General features: G+C 36.8%; 1 protein-coding gene across 2 annotated transcripts in view; it reads right to left on the bottom strand.

Annotated features, from left to right (window-relative positions):
- SGTB (small glutamine rich tetratricopeptide repeat containing beta) overlaps positions 1-17,530 on the bottom strand; it is a 65,427-nt gene that overhangs the window by 45,228 nt on the left and 2,669 nt on the right. For both annotated transcript variants that reach the window (XM_037801939.1, XM_037801940.1), the window contains exons 3-4: positions 9,335-9,438; positions 6,314-6,383 (exon numbers count right to left, since the gene is read on the bottom strand). In XM_037801939.1, the coding sequence (XP_037657867.1) occupies positions 6,314-6,383; positions 9,335-9,438 (174 nt within the window). The remainder of the gene's footprint in view (positions 1-6,313; positions 6,384-9,334; positions 9,439-17,530) is intronic.

A 17,530-nucleotide genomic window follows, 5' to 3' on the forward strand; every position in this document is an offset into this window, starting at 1 on the left:
TTTTTTTTTTTTTTGCCAAACCCTCTATCTGAACTCAGAAGCTAAAATGGCTGAGTATTTTCCATTAACCATGCAATAAATAGCAAATCTTGGGCCCACAATTAATGTTCTTTTGTTTCACTCTATGAAACAGAAGTTAATAATTGCCACTTAAATTTAGTGGTTCAATGACTACAATAACAGATGTCTCTCCATATATAAATAGACATTTTCACCAACACTGCTCCCTATACGCTTTTGTTCTATATATCCCATGCCTATCTCCAGACGAGGGCATCTAATCTACACTGACCAATAAAACATAATTGAGAATACACATTTTTTCAATGCTCTCCAAAAGTATAAGAGTATTCCTTTGGATTTTCAAAAGAAGTCTGTATTTTCAGACTTAAATTTAATAGTTTTTAATTATTCTTAGTCTAATTCCTGTTTTACCAATTAGGAAACTAAGAGTCATCTTACAAGTTAAGTGCCATGACCACATTTACAATCAGCAAGGCAGAAAAGTGGGGCAAGTATCTTCATCTTCTGACTTCTAGTGTTTCAGAAAGAATGCCATACCATAAACCTGAGTTATCCATTTGAAATAGAGTGAAAGAAATGGTAGCATGGAATAGGATGTGATATCAAGTATGTTTTCTCCTTCATAATGTCACCATTCTGCAATATCTGTTTATTCCTCTCTGAAACACGGAATTAAAAATAATTTAATACAGGGTTTTGTCTTATGATGACTATGATGATAATAAAGCCAAACTTATATTCAATGGTCACTATATGGCTTTAAAAAGGCATCTTCATCTAATATTACAGAACCTTTCTCCATATCTCTCTCTCCTTTCTTTGTTTCTCTGTCAGTAGGGCTCCCTTTAGTATCTCAAGTAGGGCAGGTCTTTTATTAGCAAAATCTTTCAGCATTTGTTTGTGAAAAATTTAAGCCCTCCCTCAAATTTGAAGGAGAGTTTTGCTGGATAAAGAATTCTTGGTTGGCAATTTTTCTCTCTCAGAATTTTAAATACGTCGTGCCACTGCCTTCTTGCCTCCATGGTGGCTGCTGAGTAGTCACTACTTAGTCTTATGTTTTTTCCTTTGTATGTGGTGAATTGCTTTTCTCTTGCTGCATTCAGAACTTGCTCCTTCTCTTCAGTATTTGACAGTCTGATTAGAATATGTCTTGGAGTGAGTTTATTTGGATTTATTCTATTTGGAGTTCACTGGACATTTATGCTTTGTGTAGAAGGTTTGAGAAATTTTCCCCAAGAATTTCTTTGAATACTCTTTCCAGACCTTTACCCTTCTCTTCCCTTTCTGGGACACCAAAGAGTCTTATATTTGAATGTTTTGTATTATCTACTATATCCCTGAGGTCCATTTTGATTTTTTTTATTTTTCTTCCCATTCTTTCTTTTGTTCTTTCATTTTCCATTTTGTCTTACTCCAGGTCACTGATTCATTGTTCAGCTTCCTCTAGTCTTGTACTATGAGTGTCCAGAATCTTTTTAATTTGGTCGACAGTTTCTTTTATTTCCATAAGATCATTTATTTTTTTATTTACTCTTGCAATTTCTTCTTTATGCTCTTCTAGGTTCTTCTCCATATCTTTTATATCCTGTGCCATGCTCTTCTTCATGTCCCGTATATCCTGTGCCATGGTCTCGTTGTTTGTCTTTAGTTCTTTGATTAATTGCTCCAAGTACTGCATCTCCTCTGATCTTTTGATTTGGGTGTTTGGGTTTGGGTTATCCATGTCAACTGGTTTTTTCATATGCTTTAAAATTTTCTGTTGTTTTTGGCCTCTTGGCATTTGCTTAACTTGATAGGATTCATTTAGGATATGCATGCTAATTCAAAGACTTCTCTCTAATTTGTCAGATCTACAGCTTGGTGGCATACACTTTCTCTAACTAACCAGCTGGTGGCATCTGCAAGCCACCTATTCCCCTCAAGCCGGTTCTCTCCAACCTTGTCTTTGTGTTGTGTGGGAGTCTGATTCTTGTGGGGTCAACTGGTGCACCAGTTTTGTGTGTGTAGTTGGTGCTTCCTGCCGTGAATGTGAGGTGTGTGTCTGAGCCGTTAGGGAGTGAGGGCGGCTTTAACACTCAAACCTCCCAGGTGTTCCTGGAGATTTAAGGCTGTTCCAAGAGTCTAAACCTTCAGTTTGGTCTCACCACAGATTGTCTCTGCTGCTGACCCACAAGTCCTTGGTATTGGCGTAGAGTCCCTGGGATTTCCAAGTGGGTCCCTCTTCCAAGCCATGCCCTTCTAGGGCCTCTGCTGAGGGAAGGCTGTGCTATGTCACAAGTGAGCACTGAACTTCAAGGGAAGTTCTGGGCTGCCAAGTCATGTAGGGGAGTTCCTAGCCTGTTGAAAGGATGGCTGAATGGGGCGTGTTAATTTTCCCCTTTTTGCACTGCTCTGCCTTCCAAGCTCCGGGACAGTTAGCTGCAGGTGCATGAAAGGCTATTGTCCACACCAGATATTGTGGCATGTGCAAGCGTTGCTGGAAACACTTCCCATCGCACTGGGTTTTTTGGTGCAGCTCTGGGCTGTGGCGCCAGCGCCGGGCAGGGGCATTCCCAGCCCACCAGGAAGATGGCTGTAAGGGGCATAGTTTTTTCCCCTTTTGGCTAACCTCTGCCTTCCTAGCTCCAAGACAATTAGCAGTGGGTGCGCAAAAGGCTATTGTCCACGCCAGATACTGAGGCGTATTCACAGGCTGTGGAGACGCCGTCCCTGCCACGCTTCCTTGTGCAGTTCTCGCTGCTGTATCTGCAGACTTTCACGTTTTTAAAAAGAACTAGTCCGACTCCAAATGCCAACCCATGGTTTCCCCACACCGCAGTGTGGCTGCCGGATATTCAGCCAGGCTTACTCACTTGTTTCAGAATGCAGACTCCCGGTTTCACCAAGTGCATGTTCCCTATGGATTTAGCAGACCTTGTCTAGCTGGTGAATCACTGAACTGGTGTTCTGGGTCACTTTCTGGCTTTTATCTAGTATTTTCACAGAGGTGTTTTTTTGCCCTATCTCTCCTAACGGCCATCTTCTGGAAGTCAATAATACAGTTCTTATGATTAAGCAGAATGTTAACTACATTAGCCCAGGTAGTTAAATAGATTTGCTTCTTCCATGTAAAAGATTTTAATTTTCTGGGTTTATTAGAATTCTCTTGTTACTATTGGGCCTTTTTATCTTGCAGTAGCATTTTTTATTATTATTACTACTATTATTATTATCAAAACCTTATTGTATACTTTATTATAAATACCTCAAATGAGTATATATTCTAATGTATAGATATGTACTACAAATATTATACAAATACACAGTATAATGTAAGCTAATAATAAAAAGCTTCAAGCCATAAAATATTCAATATATAAAAATTCAGAATGCAATGAAAAATTTTGAAGGACAAATGTAAAAAGTATGCATTTGTACAGTATTTAATGGTTAATGGTATTCTCCTATAAAATTGTCTCCTTTAATTTTCACAACAACCCCGTGAGATACACTTCTGTGATCTGTCAGGGAATGACAGCAACGAATTCTTCTTGATTTATACTGATCTTATTGCAGCTCTTCAGACTCAAAGCACACCAAAACACCAAAATATTTTAAAGCAAACTTCCCAAAAGGTACTAGCTGTCTAAAAGCCTTGGTTAAAGAGACAGATAAGCACAACATGCAGCCTGGGATAACCCTATTCTTGACAATCTGCCATGATCATTTGCTTTGCAGACAAACAGCAAAACCTGCAAAGAATGGCAATCATTTTAACTTTATGCGTAACATGTCTTAGATGTAACATGTCAGTGAAAACAAAAGACTTTAGTTTGCCTTTTGGTTGAAGGCAAAAGCAGTAAGTAATTCAATATGCTCCTGCTGCCACAGTAAATGAGTCTCACCCTGCTTACCCTCTAACTCTCTTCTTGCTAACATCCGTTATGTCAAAACAAACTCTATAGGGAATGCACTGTACCAGTGTCCTGCCATGCTGAGGGAATAAATATGGGTGACAAAAATAAATTTTCAATCTGCTATTTACTTATCATTATTACTAAAACTAAACCAAGAAACCTGCAGCAGAAAATGTTACTACATCACTGAAGGTTTCACACACAATCGGTGGGAAAAAAAAAATCAGATTAAATTGTTTCAGTTAGAAACCAATATATGTAAAATGCATTTGTATTTGAATAATTTGAATCCAAATTCTTTGGGAAACATAATAACTCACTGATAACAAAGATCAGGTCGTTACTTTATTTTGCATTGTAATTATGACAGTCATACTATATTCTAAGTTTTTAAGCCACTGTGCTGATATTTTTTAAAGGAAACAAAATATTGAAAACTGAAACCAATCTATTTGCTGGAAAAATAGCATTTTAATAATGTAATCCTAAGAAGACAATCACACAATAGAGGAAATATGCACAAAATTACTGAAGACTATGCTACTTAGGATTACAAAATTATCTGTCTGTGTAAGTAAATCATGGTCTAATAGTACCATGGAACACTATGCTGCCATTAAAAATGGTTTTTTAGTTATATTTATTGACCCAGAGAGATGACCTGGCCCAAGGAACAGGAAAAGTGTATTTTTTGCCATATATACCTTTTTAGACACCAAGAGATTTAAAATAAACAAACAAACAAACAAACAAAACCTAACTGCCTTCTTCAGGGCACAAACTAAAGAAAAGGCCCAACATAGTTCTATGTATAGTTTCTGTACATAGCATATTCCCTAACAGCTCTCTACCTATAGGACAAGGAATTTATTGGCTCTCATCCTCTGCTACAGACAAGGACTCTGCCCTACAGTTTCTTAATACAAATCTTTTGTCCTGACCTGTCCTTTCTCTACAGTTTAACATAATAGATGTGATAGAAAAATTGAGCACAGATCCTGAATAGTGAAATACAGGACCTTGTTTTACGCAACCAAATATTCTAAGACCCTTCATGTAAGTTGAAAATCACACATAATAGCAAACCCCATTATTTAATAAGTATTTCTTATATGAACAACCTATCACTCATTTTTAATAAATAAGCTATTTAGTAACAATAAGTAAACAAAATTAATCATAGAAATAATCTTTAAAAATCTTAATTCTCTCTCTGCCTTTATTTTTTTCAATTGCCAATCACATATAGCTGAATTTGCATGTTAAATTTGTGTAAATCAAGATCCTACTGTATTTGTTAAAATAAAGAATGCTTCAAGTGCCAACTGTCAAAAATTTAATATTGTAGGTAATCAAATGTGCCAGCTAACAAACACCTAAATCAAGTGCTATATGCATGCATTAACAAATTTCCAAGACCTTGCTATGGGTTTAGAAGTGTGTCCCCCACAAAAATAAGTTGAAGTCATAACCCACATGTGAATGTGACGTTATTTAGAAATAAGGTCATTGCAAATGGAATCAGTTAAATTAAAATGGGGTCCTACTGATGGGTGTTGAAATGGTAAACAACATTGTGAATGTATTGACACCATGAATTGTATACTTGAAAGTGGTGAAAAATGGGAAATTTTATGCTGTATACGTGTTACCACAATAAAATTTTTTTTAAAAAAAGAACTATTTTTAAAAAAAATGTCATACTGGAGTCAAGTGGATACTTAATCCAGTGTGGCTGATGTTCCTATAAAGAGGAGTGAGGAAATACAGACACAGAGAAAGGAGACAGCCATATGACAGGGAGGCAGAGACTGATTTATGCCACAAGCCAAGGAACGTCAAGGATTACCAGCCACCACCAGAAGACAGAAGAGAGGAATGAAATAGATTCTTCCTACAGACTTCAGAGGGAGCATAGCCATTCAGCCATTCTGACACTTTAATTTCTAACTTCTAGTCTCTGGAACTGTGATACAATAAATTTCTGTTGCTTTAAGCCACCCAGGTCCTGCTACTTTTTTACACCAGCTATAGGAAGCTAAGATGGAGCTCAAAGCACTAAACATTCAAGAGTTAAAAATAATACTGAAAATTATTTTCTTCTCTTTGATTAAGCATAAAGAAATTGGGATCAGAGAGTAAACATAGCAAATATAGTTAAAATAATCAGCCCTTAAGTTATCTGTTTTGCAAGTTTTACTCACAACAGATCTGCTTCACTTGAAGCAAGCTATACCCATGCTGCCCACAAGCCATTCCGTATTTCCAGGCTTCTTACCTATCACATTAATTTCTTGGTGTGTAAACCAGAATCACATTGATTGACAGAGTTACTTTCTCCAGAGTTTCAGACAGCTTTACTAAAAAAGAAATTTTTTTTATGAAATACTCACCTTCATCTTTTAATTGGTCAGCTTTCCCCACATCTTCAGCCACCGAGTTTAAGAGGGGCACAATATCATTCTGAAATTAAATAAAAATCAATGGACTTCCACTGAGTTACATAAATAGTCATCCCAAAGAACTGCAAGTAAAATAATACTTAATTATTATCCACATTATAATAAAACCTATAATTCCATGTCATGAAAGTTAATACCTATATACTAGCATTAGCAAGAAATAGGAAAAAAGTCCTCTCACATACTTTAATTAGAAATATGAATATATGGAACATTCTGGAGAAAACAGGCAACTGCAAATCAATTTTTATTTGCTTTTCTTACACCCAACAATCCCATTTCATGAAAAAAAAATTGAAATAGGATACAAAGAATATATAGAAGTTTGTTCAAGAGATTGTTTGTATTTGTGAAAATTTTGATATAAAATATTTACTATCTTATCTAAGAGATAACCTACTGAGAAAATCACAGGTAAACAGGCAACAGGCAAATAGGTTTAAAAAAAAAAAAAACACTGGAAAAGTGTACAGCAAAAGGTTAACAGCAGTAATATTCAGAGATGGAATTTTCAGGTTTTTTAATATCACGTTCAAATTTTATAAAACAATGAACATGCATTATTTTTGTCTTAAAAAAACAATAAAATTCCTGTTTTGGGCACCTACTGTCATCCTCAAACCTCTTTGGTATTAATAAGGTTCAAACCAAAGACGTTTGTGAAAACTAAATTGAAAATTCAGAAATATCTTCAGTGGTTCTGGGAACGCTATATATTTTTCCATTTTTGAAAGATTTTTTAAAATTGCATTGCTTTTAAATCTGACTATAAAGGTTATAAATAAGTACACAGTTTTCAAAAAGCATTATATATAGCCATTTTGTCTATGTACTATATTTAAATATATACCCACCATTACTTTTGTCGTGACCAAAGTTTCAGTAAAATTAGATCTAACATTGTACATATACTTTGTTTAATATACAAAAACATTCACAAGTACAAAATCACTGTTAAAGCATATGAATCTTGCCCTCATTTCTAGAAAATCTTTCTCTAATCAGTTTTTCTAAGCATAAACTAATGGAATAAAAAAAACTATAGAAACAAATAAAATGGGAACTTCTATAAGAAGAGGTAGGTCACTAGTTAAAACTGACTATAGTTACTTAGGATGTCAGTTTAGTTCAGAGACACATTACTGCTTTTAAGGGTTCCTTCCATTTCAAATCTCCCAACAAGCCTAGGCAGAGTTTACGCATCAAATTTTTAAAAGTGAATTTTTGGGTCAGAAAAATAGCACACTGAAAGCTAGATTACAATCCATTCTGTCCTCCAAACCCTTATAAATTATTTTAATGAAAGTACCTCAGCTTTACAACTTCAAAAACTAATTCTCGTATTCACTGAATAAATTTGAGTAGCCTATGATGTGGGGAAGAGCATTATTTAAAGGGATAAACAATGGGAATTCACTCATTTAAGTATATAAACTGAATTGGAGGGAAAAAAGAGAAAAACAGTATCCTAAAAATAAAAAAACCTATTTAACAATCAAGTATACTTGATGAGACAAATAATTTCTTTAATTATAACAATCTTGATGCTATTTCAGACAAGTTTCAGACTTTCATACTCTGCTAACTCACACATATGTCATGAAGCCACATGAAGCTATAAAACAGGACTACGAAAAGATTATACCACAAATAACAGTACTGCAGATACACTATCAAGCCCGTTTTCAGAAACAATATTTAAAAAAAAGTAAGCAACCAATTCTATACTATTAAATACAATCTGAGAGATGCAGAAAAAGAAAGTTTTATTCAAATACAGTGTGTAAAAGTCACTTTGAGCTTCTTGGGCAGTAAGGAAAGTTCTGATCTCTTCATACTAGGTCAACAGCAGAAGCTAAAAAGTGAGCAACTCCAAGTGCAGTCTCAAGCACAGGCCTCTTGAGCACCTAAGAGTGAAGAAGGTAAGCTTCAGCCGTAACCATATCCAGCCACTGAAACAGGGTATCTTTAGGAAGCCACAAGACCAGAGAATGAGAGAACCACATCCACCTTAACCAAAGGGAAGAAAATGAGAATTCTCTGATGAGGAACACAGAGAGGCATGCCACTGTCTCCCTACATCTTACCATACCATTAGAATTCATCTATTTGATCAATGCATAAGTACATTATTATTTTTCTACATATAAAAAGAGGGAGTAGTTTAGTACCAAATTAACATCTTCATTACAACTCTAAGAACCTCTTCAAATTAGTTCTAGATTCAGAGCCTGGAGAATCTAGTCAGATGAGGTTATCATCAACAATGTCTATTACAGGCTGAAGTATACACTACACATTTCAGCTTCACTCCTGAATTCCTCATTCTGTCCCGAAGCTTGAATACAGAGCTAGAATAACAAAAGGAGTCCGTGAGGCACTAAAATGCAATGAAAACAAAACACATGGGAGGTCATCCTAGGACCCTAAACTCACCAATTTAAAAATGTTTCTGGAAATCACAGACCACATAAACTGTACTTGGGAGCAAGGATCAGAAAACTTGGGTTCCAGTCTCAGTTTTGGATATTGACCCTGATTCTTTCCCTGTTTTAAAGGGTCCCATTCATGGCCAAATCTGATGAAATCTGCTTCAGAAATGAACAGATTTCATCAATCAATTTCTGATGAAACTATTTCTACACGTTGCTTCTAAAGTAACCATTTTTGTTTTTAACTTGTGTACCATGTTTTGGAGAAATGCCAATTCAGATGTTAGAAGTCTAAAAATACTCATATATTGAAAAGGCCTTAAAAGTTGACTAAGACATATTATTAAATACAAAAGAAGGTGAGGGGATGAGAATAGCTACTAATATGTAAAACTAAGATACAATAAAACAGAAAGAAATTAGTTCCCTTTTTGCCTGACCCCTCAATTATGCACCAAACTAACATAAAATTGTAGTCATACTTAAATCAGATACTAATGAGAAAACAGTGACAACTTACCTTACAGAGGGAATTTGTGAATATTTCTGTCAAGGGCTGTGCAACCGCTAGGTGTGTATCTTCTGAGGTGATCTTAAAAACCGTCTCCAAGCACTGAATTGCAACTTGAAATAAATTTTAATAGTGAAAAACAAACAAAGAAAAAAAAACAGCAACTTAAAAAAGAATCAACCTTTTTCTTTTCTGGTAGGCTTGCAATCTGTGATAATTCAGCATTATGATCACAGAACATAAGGAAAACTAAATGGTTCAGCTGCACAGATAGTTCTGTTTATAGACCAACTATGAAGGGAAGACAACTGATTTCTTATTTTTTACATAAGTAAAAATGTTATCTAGAATATAATTTCTCAAAATATGAATTACATCATATTCTTATTGAAGTCTACCAGAAAGAGCAAGTCATTAACAACTTAACCCCCCAACAAAATATCTGATTAACCACTAAAGTCTTAATGCCTTGAACAAAACTAAAAAATTATCTATTTTTAAAGTGAGAAATAGAATTCTCAACCTGATTAAAAACAGTGAGGAAAGTGTACTCATTAGCACATAGGAGGCTCCAAATATTAATCCTGGTATACTTTTGTGACGATAGATTGACTTTTAAAAATTCATTCATGCATGCAGATTACTAAGCACCTACTTATGTATACGACACAGCTCTAATGAAGTAGGGAGGCAGCAGAAAAGATAGCAAACAAAAATTTTACATCTAACAGAAAGAGGCAGACAAACAAAATGATTAAAATAAATAGCATGTTAAGTGGTGACAAGTGCCTTTTCTATATTTGCAGTATGAGAAGATAACTGGTATGGCTACAGGACAGACTGCCTGGAGAGACATGGTAGGAGATAAGCTAAAAAGAAGTTTGGCATAAGATGACAAGCACCTTAAATGGCATTTTTAAGGGATTTGGACTTCAGGTTATGGACAAATGGAGAGCTATTAAAGAACTCAGTGAAGGAGAATAACATAACTGGATTTGTTTTAGAACTAAAAGTCTTCTAGGAATGTTGAGAAAGGATTAAAGAAAGTCCAGTGAGATAACAGAAGCAGAAAACCAGGTGGGCTCCTCAAAGTGACATAAACAGACAAGGAGTCTGAACTAAGACAATAAAAAAGGAGAGAGCAGAACTTGTCCTTTCTACAAGTACTCTCTGAGGGAGATAGTTCTCTTGTTTAAGAAAGGAATTTTCTCCTGGCTCAACAAGATGAGAATCTAGCCAAAATGTCCAGGATACTTCCAGACAGTGTGGAATAGATTCACTTACATTTGTACATGACTTTTAAAAGATACATTAGATATTAATTGTGGTCCTGAGAAAATTATCTGTCATAAAAGAAATACTACTACTCCCAGAGCAACAGAACAATTCTCCTTAGAAAAGCAACTAAGAAACTAAGTTACCAATTTCAAAAAAGGCAAAGTATCTTTTAGATGGAAAACAATCTTATTTACCCATCCCTCATTCTCTTTCTTCCTATTCTTGTCAATGCAGTAGTAGCTGCACTTTTAATTATGGGCCATAAGAAAATAGGTTCATTGTCATGAAGACAATTAAATTTTTTAAAATCACATATGTGTGTGTGTATTTTTTCTCCATTCTTGATTAACATCCTCCCTCATGATCATTTCCTTTACTGTGCCATGTAGCTTCTATTGTCTCTTTTATTGTACTTAGTGCACGTATTTTTATGTGCTTACACATCTGTCTCCCATATTAGATTGTTTCCTTGAGGACAGGGCCTGCATCTTACTCATCTTTGACTCTTAACAGAGTCTGGCAAATAACAGACACTCAATAAATTTAATCATCTGCATTGGGAAGTAATATTTTAATTTCAGAGGAAACAGAATCAATCAAATCTGTTAAAGAGAGCACTCCTCCCCTCAAAAAACATTAATTCACAGCCATGTGTAAAACAGATAGAACTCAACCAAGCCCTTAACCAAAAATAGAGCATATAACGTCAGAGCTAAACACTCACAGGTAAAAAGACTATGTGATGGCTCTGAGGGATTTGTAGTCCCTATCTTGTTGAGACAATCTATTCCAGCTCCTTTATCTCTGCTGCCATTAATATTTTTTTTTTTTTTTTTTTTTTTTTAAATCATCATTTTATTGAGATATATTCACATACCACGCAGTCATACAAAACAAATTGTACTTTCGATTGTTTACAGTACCATTACATAGTTGTACATTCATCACCTAAATCAATCCCTGACACCTTCATTAGCACACACACAAAAATAACAAGAATAATAATTAGAGTGAAAAAGAGCAATTGAAGTAAAAAAGAACACTGGGTACCTTTGTCTGTCTGTTTCCCTCCCCTACTTTTCTACACATCCATCCATAAACTAGACAAAGTGGTGTTTGGTCCTTATGGCTTTCCCAATCCCATTGTCACCCCTCATAAGCTACATTTTTATACAACTGTCTTCGAGATTCATGGGTTCTGGGTTGTAGTTTGATAGTTTCAGGTATCCACCACCAGCTACCCCAATTCTTTAGAACCTAAAAAGGGTTGTCTAAAGTGTGCATAAGAGTGCCCACCAGAGTGACCTCTCGGCTCCTTTTGGAATCTCTCTGCCACTGAAGCTTATTTCATTTCCTTTCACATCCCCCTTTTGGTCAAGAAGATGTTCTCCGTCCCACGGTGCCAGGTCTACATTCCTCCCTGGTAGTCATATTCCACGTTGCCAGGGAGATTCACTTCCCTGGGTGTCTGATCCCACGTAGGGGGGAGGGCAGTGATTTCACCTTTCAAGTTGGCTTAGCCAGAGAGAGAGGGCCACATCTGAGCAACAAAGAGGCATTCAGGAGGAGACTCTTAGGCACAAATACAGGGAGGCCTAGCCTCTCCTTTGCAGCAACCGTCTTCCCAAGGGTAAAACTTATGGTAGAGGGCTCAACCCATCAAACCACCAGTCCCCTATGTCTGTGGTCATGTTAGCAACCATGGAGGTGGGGTAGGCGAATACCCCTGCATTCTCCACAGGCTCCTCAAGGGGGCACTACATCTTTTTTTTTTTTTTTTTCCCCTTGTTTGTCTTTTTTCTTTTTTTTCTTTTTTTTTTTTTTTTTTAACTTTCCCTTCTTTTTTCAAATCACCTGTATGAAAAAAAAGTTAAAAAGAAAACAAACATACAATAAAAGAGCATTTCAAAGAGACCATAGCAAGGGAGTAAGAAAAAGACAACTAACCTAAGATAACTGCTTAACTTCCAACATGTTCCTACTTTACCCCAAGAAAGTTACATAATATAGCAACATTTCAGTGAACTTGTTCCTACTACAACCATCAGAAATTAACAGACCATAGTCATTTCTGGGCATCCCCAGAACGTTAAATAGCTTATCTGTTCTTCCTGGATTATTGTTCCCCCTTCCTTAATTGCTCTCTACTGCTAGTTCCCCTACATTCTACATTATAAACCATTTGTTTTACATTTTTCAAAGTTCACATTAGTGGTAGCATATAATATTTCTCTTTTTGTGCCTGGCTTATTTCGCTCAGCATTATGTCTTCAAGGTTCATCCATGTTGTCATATGTTTCACCAGATCGTTCCTTCTTACTGCCGCGTAGTATTCCATCGTGTGTATATACCACATTTTATTTATCCACTCATCTGTTGAAGGACATTTGGGTTGTTTCCATCTCTTGGCAATTGTGAATAATGCTGCTATGAACATTGGCGTGCAGATATCTGTTCGTGTCACTGCTTTCCGATCTTCCGGGTATATACCGAGGAGTGCAATCGCTGGATCGAATGGTAGCTCTATATCTAGTTTTCTAAGGAACTGCCAGACTGACTTCCAGAGTGGCTGAACCATTATACAGTCCCACCAACAATGAATAAGAGTTCCAATTTCTCCACATCCCCTCCAGCATTTGTAGTTTCCTGTTTGTTTAATGGCAGCCATTCTAACCGGTGTTAGATGGTATCTCATTGTGGTCTTAATTTGCATCTCTCTAATAGCTAGTGAAGCTGAACATTTTTTCATGTGTTTCTTGGTCATTTGTATTTCCTCTTCAGAGAACTGTCTTTTCATATCTTTTGCCCATTTTATAATTGGGCTGTCTGTACTATTGTCATTGAGTTGTAGGATTTCTTTGTATATGCAAGATATCAGTCTTTTGTCAGATACATGGTTTCCAAAAATTTTTTCCCATTGAGTTGGCTGCCTCTTTACCTTTTTGAGAAATTCCTTTGAGGTGCAGAAACTTCTAAGCTTGAGGAGTTCCCATTTATCTATTTTCTCTTTTGTTGCTTGTGCTTTGGGTGTAAAGTCTAGGAAGTGGCCTCCTAATACAAGGTCTTGAAGATGTTTTCCTACATTATCTTCTAGGAGTTTTATGGTACTTTCTTTTATATTGAGATCTTTGGTCCATTTTGAGTTAATTTTTGTGTAGGGGGTGAGGTAGGGGTCCTCTTTCATTCTTTTGGATATGGATATCCAACTCTCCCAGCCCCATTTGTTGAAAAGACCATTATGGCTCAGTTCGGTGACTTTGGGGGCCTTATCAAAGATCAGTCGGCCATAGATCTGAGGGTCTATCTCTGAATTCTCAATTCGATTCCATTGATCTATATGTCTATCTTTGTGCCAGTACCATGCTGTCTTGGCAACTGTGGCTTTATAATAAGCTTCAAAGTCAGGGAGTGTAAGTCCTCCCACTTCGTTTTTCTTTTTTAGAGTGTCTTTAGCAATTCGAGGCATCTTCCCTTTCCAAATAAATTTGATAACTAGCTTTTCCAAGTCTGCAAAGTAGGTTGTTGGAATTTTGATTGGGATTGCATTGAATCTGTAGATGAGTTTGGGTAGAATTGACATCTTAATGACATTTAGCCTTCCTATCCATGAACATGGAATATTTTTCCATCTTTTAAGGTCCCCTTCTATTTCTTTTAGTAGAGTTATGTAGTTTTCTTTGCCATTAATCTTAGAACATGGATCTGGCATACATTAAATCCAAATATCACTGAAGGAGATGGTTATTTTGGTTTTAAAAAAAACACAATTCTGTTTTGATAAGCACACTGAGTTGCCGAAATGTTTAGTGTTCAACACTAACACATATTTAGAAAGACAGATATGGTTTTGTGAACAGGGCCACCACAGCCTTGAAACTCATGATTATCTCATTATCATTATTAATCCATCCCCCAAAATTAAATAATTTCTGTGGGCAATAATTCAACTTATTTTTACCTCAAGATTCTCATTTATGAAACAATAAAACAAATTATTACATTTAATCCTCTTTTTAGGAGATCAAAGTCAGGAAAAAGACATAACACTCTAAAGAAGTATTGTATATAATTATTGTTCCATTCTAACACCAAACAATAATGGTATGTTTGGTACTGATGAAGAGAAAGACAAGAATTGTATTCAGTAATACTATATCTCATTTGTATAGCACTTTATTCAAAAGCTTTCATATGTCATACACCCACAATTCACTGATTCTGATTCTCTTCACAAATCTACTAGATGGTGTGTCAGTTTGTATACACTATGTCCCCCAGAAGAGCCATGATCTTTTAATCCAATCTTGTGGGGTGTGACATTTTGATTGAATGTTTCCATGGAGATTTCACCTGGCCCATTCAGGGTAGGTCTTCATTAATTTACTGGAGTCCTTAAAGAGCTCACACAGAGAGCAGAGAAGAAAACACCCCAGGATATACCAAGCCAGGACACACAGAAACTGAGGGAGCCAGAGCCAAAAGAGATGCTTAGAGATGCTTGGAGACACAGAGAGAAGGATATTTGGAGATGCTCAGCTAAGAGGTGAAGCCCAGAGTTTGCCCAAGAGAAGCTAAGAGAGGATTTCCAGATGCTTAGAGAGAAAGCCACTAGAATCAGAAGCTGAAAGCAATGCAACCTGGGAGCAAAGCACCAGCAGATGCCAGCCACATACATTCCCAGCTGACAGGCTAAGAGAGGTGTTATGATCACCACTGGCCTTTCTTCGGTGAAGGTATCCTCTTGTTGACGCCTTAGTTTGGATACTTTTATGGCTATAGAACTGTAAATCTGTAACCTAACAAATCCCGTTTATAAAAGCCAACCCATTTATGGTATTTTGCATAACAGCAGCTGTAGCAAACCACAACAGACGGGTAGGTGGCAGAGATCTCCACCTAACAGACTTAAAAACTAAGATACAGACTATCTAAGCTATATGCCCAGGATCACTTATTTCAATTCGTCAGTTCAATTCAGCAAATATTTATTGAACACTTTTCTAGGCACTGAGATATATATCAAGCACTTTTCTAGATACCTGGGATATATATCAGAGAACAAAACAGAAAATATCCCGGACCTCTTGGCACTTACCTTCTTGACACTTCCTCTGGGAGAGAGGTAAACTATGAAGAATAATCAAGTAGTGCAGGGAAAGGAGGATGGGGAGTGTGGGGAGTGAATCAGGGAAGCGGGCTGCAGATTTAACAGTGGTCAGAGACGGCCTCACTGAGAAAAGAGATTTGGCAAAGACTGGAGGGAGATGGGGCATGGGTGGAGAGGTGGGGTGTGTTACCATTATCTGGGGGAATTGCTGGAGTAGGATTCCAAAAGGAGTGAGCTGGAAACAGAGGCAGTAGTAGCAAGGAAGTGAAATGTTTAAGATTGAGCTTATGGAGAGGATGAAGTTTGGTAAAGACAAGGTCTAGGAAAGGATTTCTCAACCTTGGTACTACTGACACTTTGGACCACATAATTCTTTTTTGGTTGGGGACTGTCCTGTGCGTTGTAGGTTGTTTAGTGGCATCCCTGGCATCTACCTGCTAAATGCCAGTAATGATATACCCCTTCTTCCAGTCATGAAGAACAAAAATGTCTTCAGACCTCTTTGTTGCTCAGATGTGGCCCTCTTTCTCTAACTAAGCCACCTTGGCAGGTGATCTCACTGCCTTCCCCACTACATGGGACCTGACTCCTAGGGGTGTAAATCTCCCTGACAATGCAGGATATGACTCCCAGGGATGAATCTGGACCCAGCATCATGGGATTGAGAACATCTTCTTGATCAAAAGGGGGATGTGAAATGAAATGAAATAAAGCTTCAGTGGCTGAGAGATTTCAAATGGAGTCGAGAGGTCACCCTGGTGGACATTCTTACGCACTATACAGATAACACTTTTTAGGTTTATTGTACTGGAATAGCTAGAAGTAAATACCTGAGACTACCAAACTCCAACCCAGTAGCCTTGACTCTTGAAGACGACTGTATAACAATGCAGATTACAAGGGGTGACAGTGTGATTGTGAAAACCTTGTGGATGGCACTCCGTTTATCCAGTGTATGGATAGATGACTAGATAAATGGGGACAAAAACTAAATGAAAAATAGGGTGGGATGGGGGAGATGACTTGGGTATTCTTTTTCATTTTTATTTTTTATTCTTATTCTGATTCTTTCTGGTATAAGGAAAATGTTCAAAAATAGATTGGGGTGATGAATGCACAACTATATGATGGTACTGTGAACAGTTGATTGTACACCATGGATGACTGTATGGTATGTGAATATATCTCAATAAAACTGGATTTAAAAAAAAAAAAAATGTGTCCAGACATTGCAGAATGGCCCCTGACTGAGAACCACTGGTCTAGGGCATGATTAAGGGAGTAAGCGGTTAAAGTAAAGGGAAAGACAAGATCACTGGAGGAGAAAACAGCAAGGAAATGGGTCAAAGAATTGAGGGGCCAATTCTATAAGTATATTGTAATTGCCAAGAATTAAGACAGGAGTATGCTAGAGAGGAGCAGTGCTAGACAATGCGCAGAACCAAGAACACAACAGTGGAAAAATGAAGCAGATGTCAGCGGATGACAACAATTAAGAGGAGTGTGTAACATAATCTGTTGACAAGACTCAAAGCTGATGGTACACCAGCTTGACAATAGTGGTGAGGCTGATGGTACACCAGCTTGACAATAGTGGTGAAGCCAGTACTAAAACTTAGGCTCCTTTTCGAGGGCTTTTTAAAATATCTAGAAGGTGGGCAGACATCTCCACATGATCTCATATTCCATTAAATTAGACTCACAGTCAAGAACAATTGGCACCATTTCTGGCTGCCATGTATAACAAACAGTTGAAGGCATACATTTTTGGCTGAATACTGTACTAAAAATAGGACTTAACATCTCGGTTTTAAAAAAAA

Source organism: Choloepus didactylus, chromosome 13 (assembly GCF_015220235.1).
Source record: "Choloepus didactylus isolate mChoDid1 chromosome 13, mChoDid1.pri, whole genome shotgun sequence".
Lineage (NCBI taxonomy): Eukaryota > Metazoa > Chordata > Mammalia > Pilosa > Megalonychidae > Choloepus > Choloepus didactylus.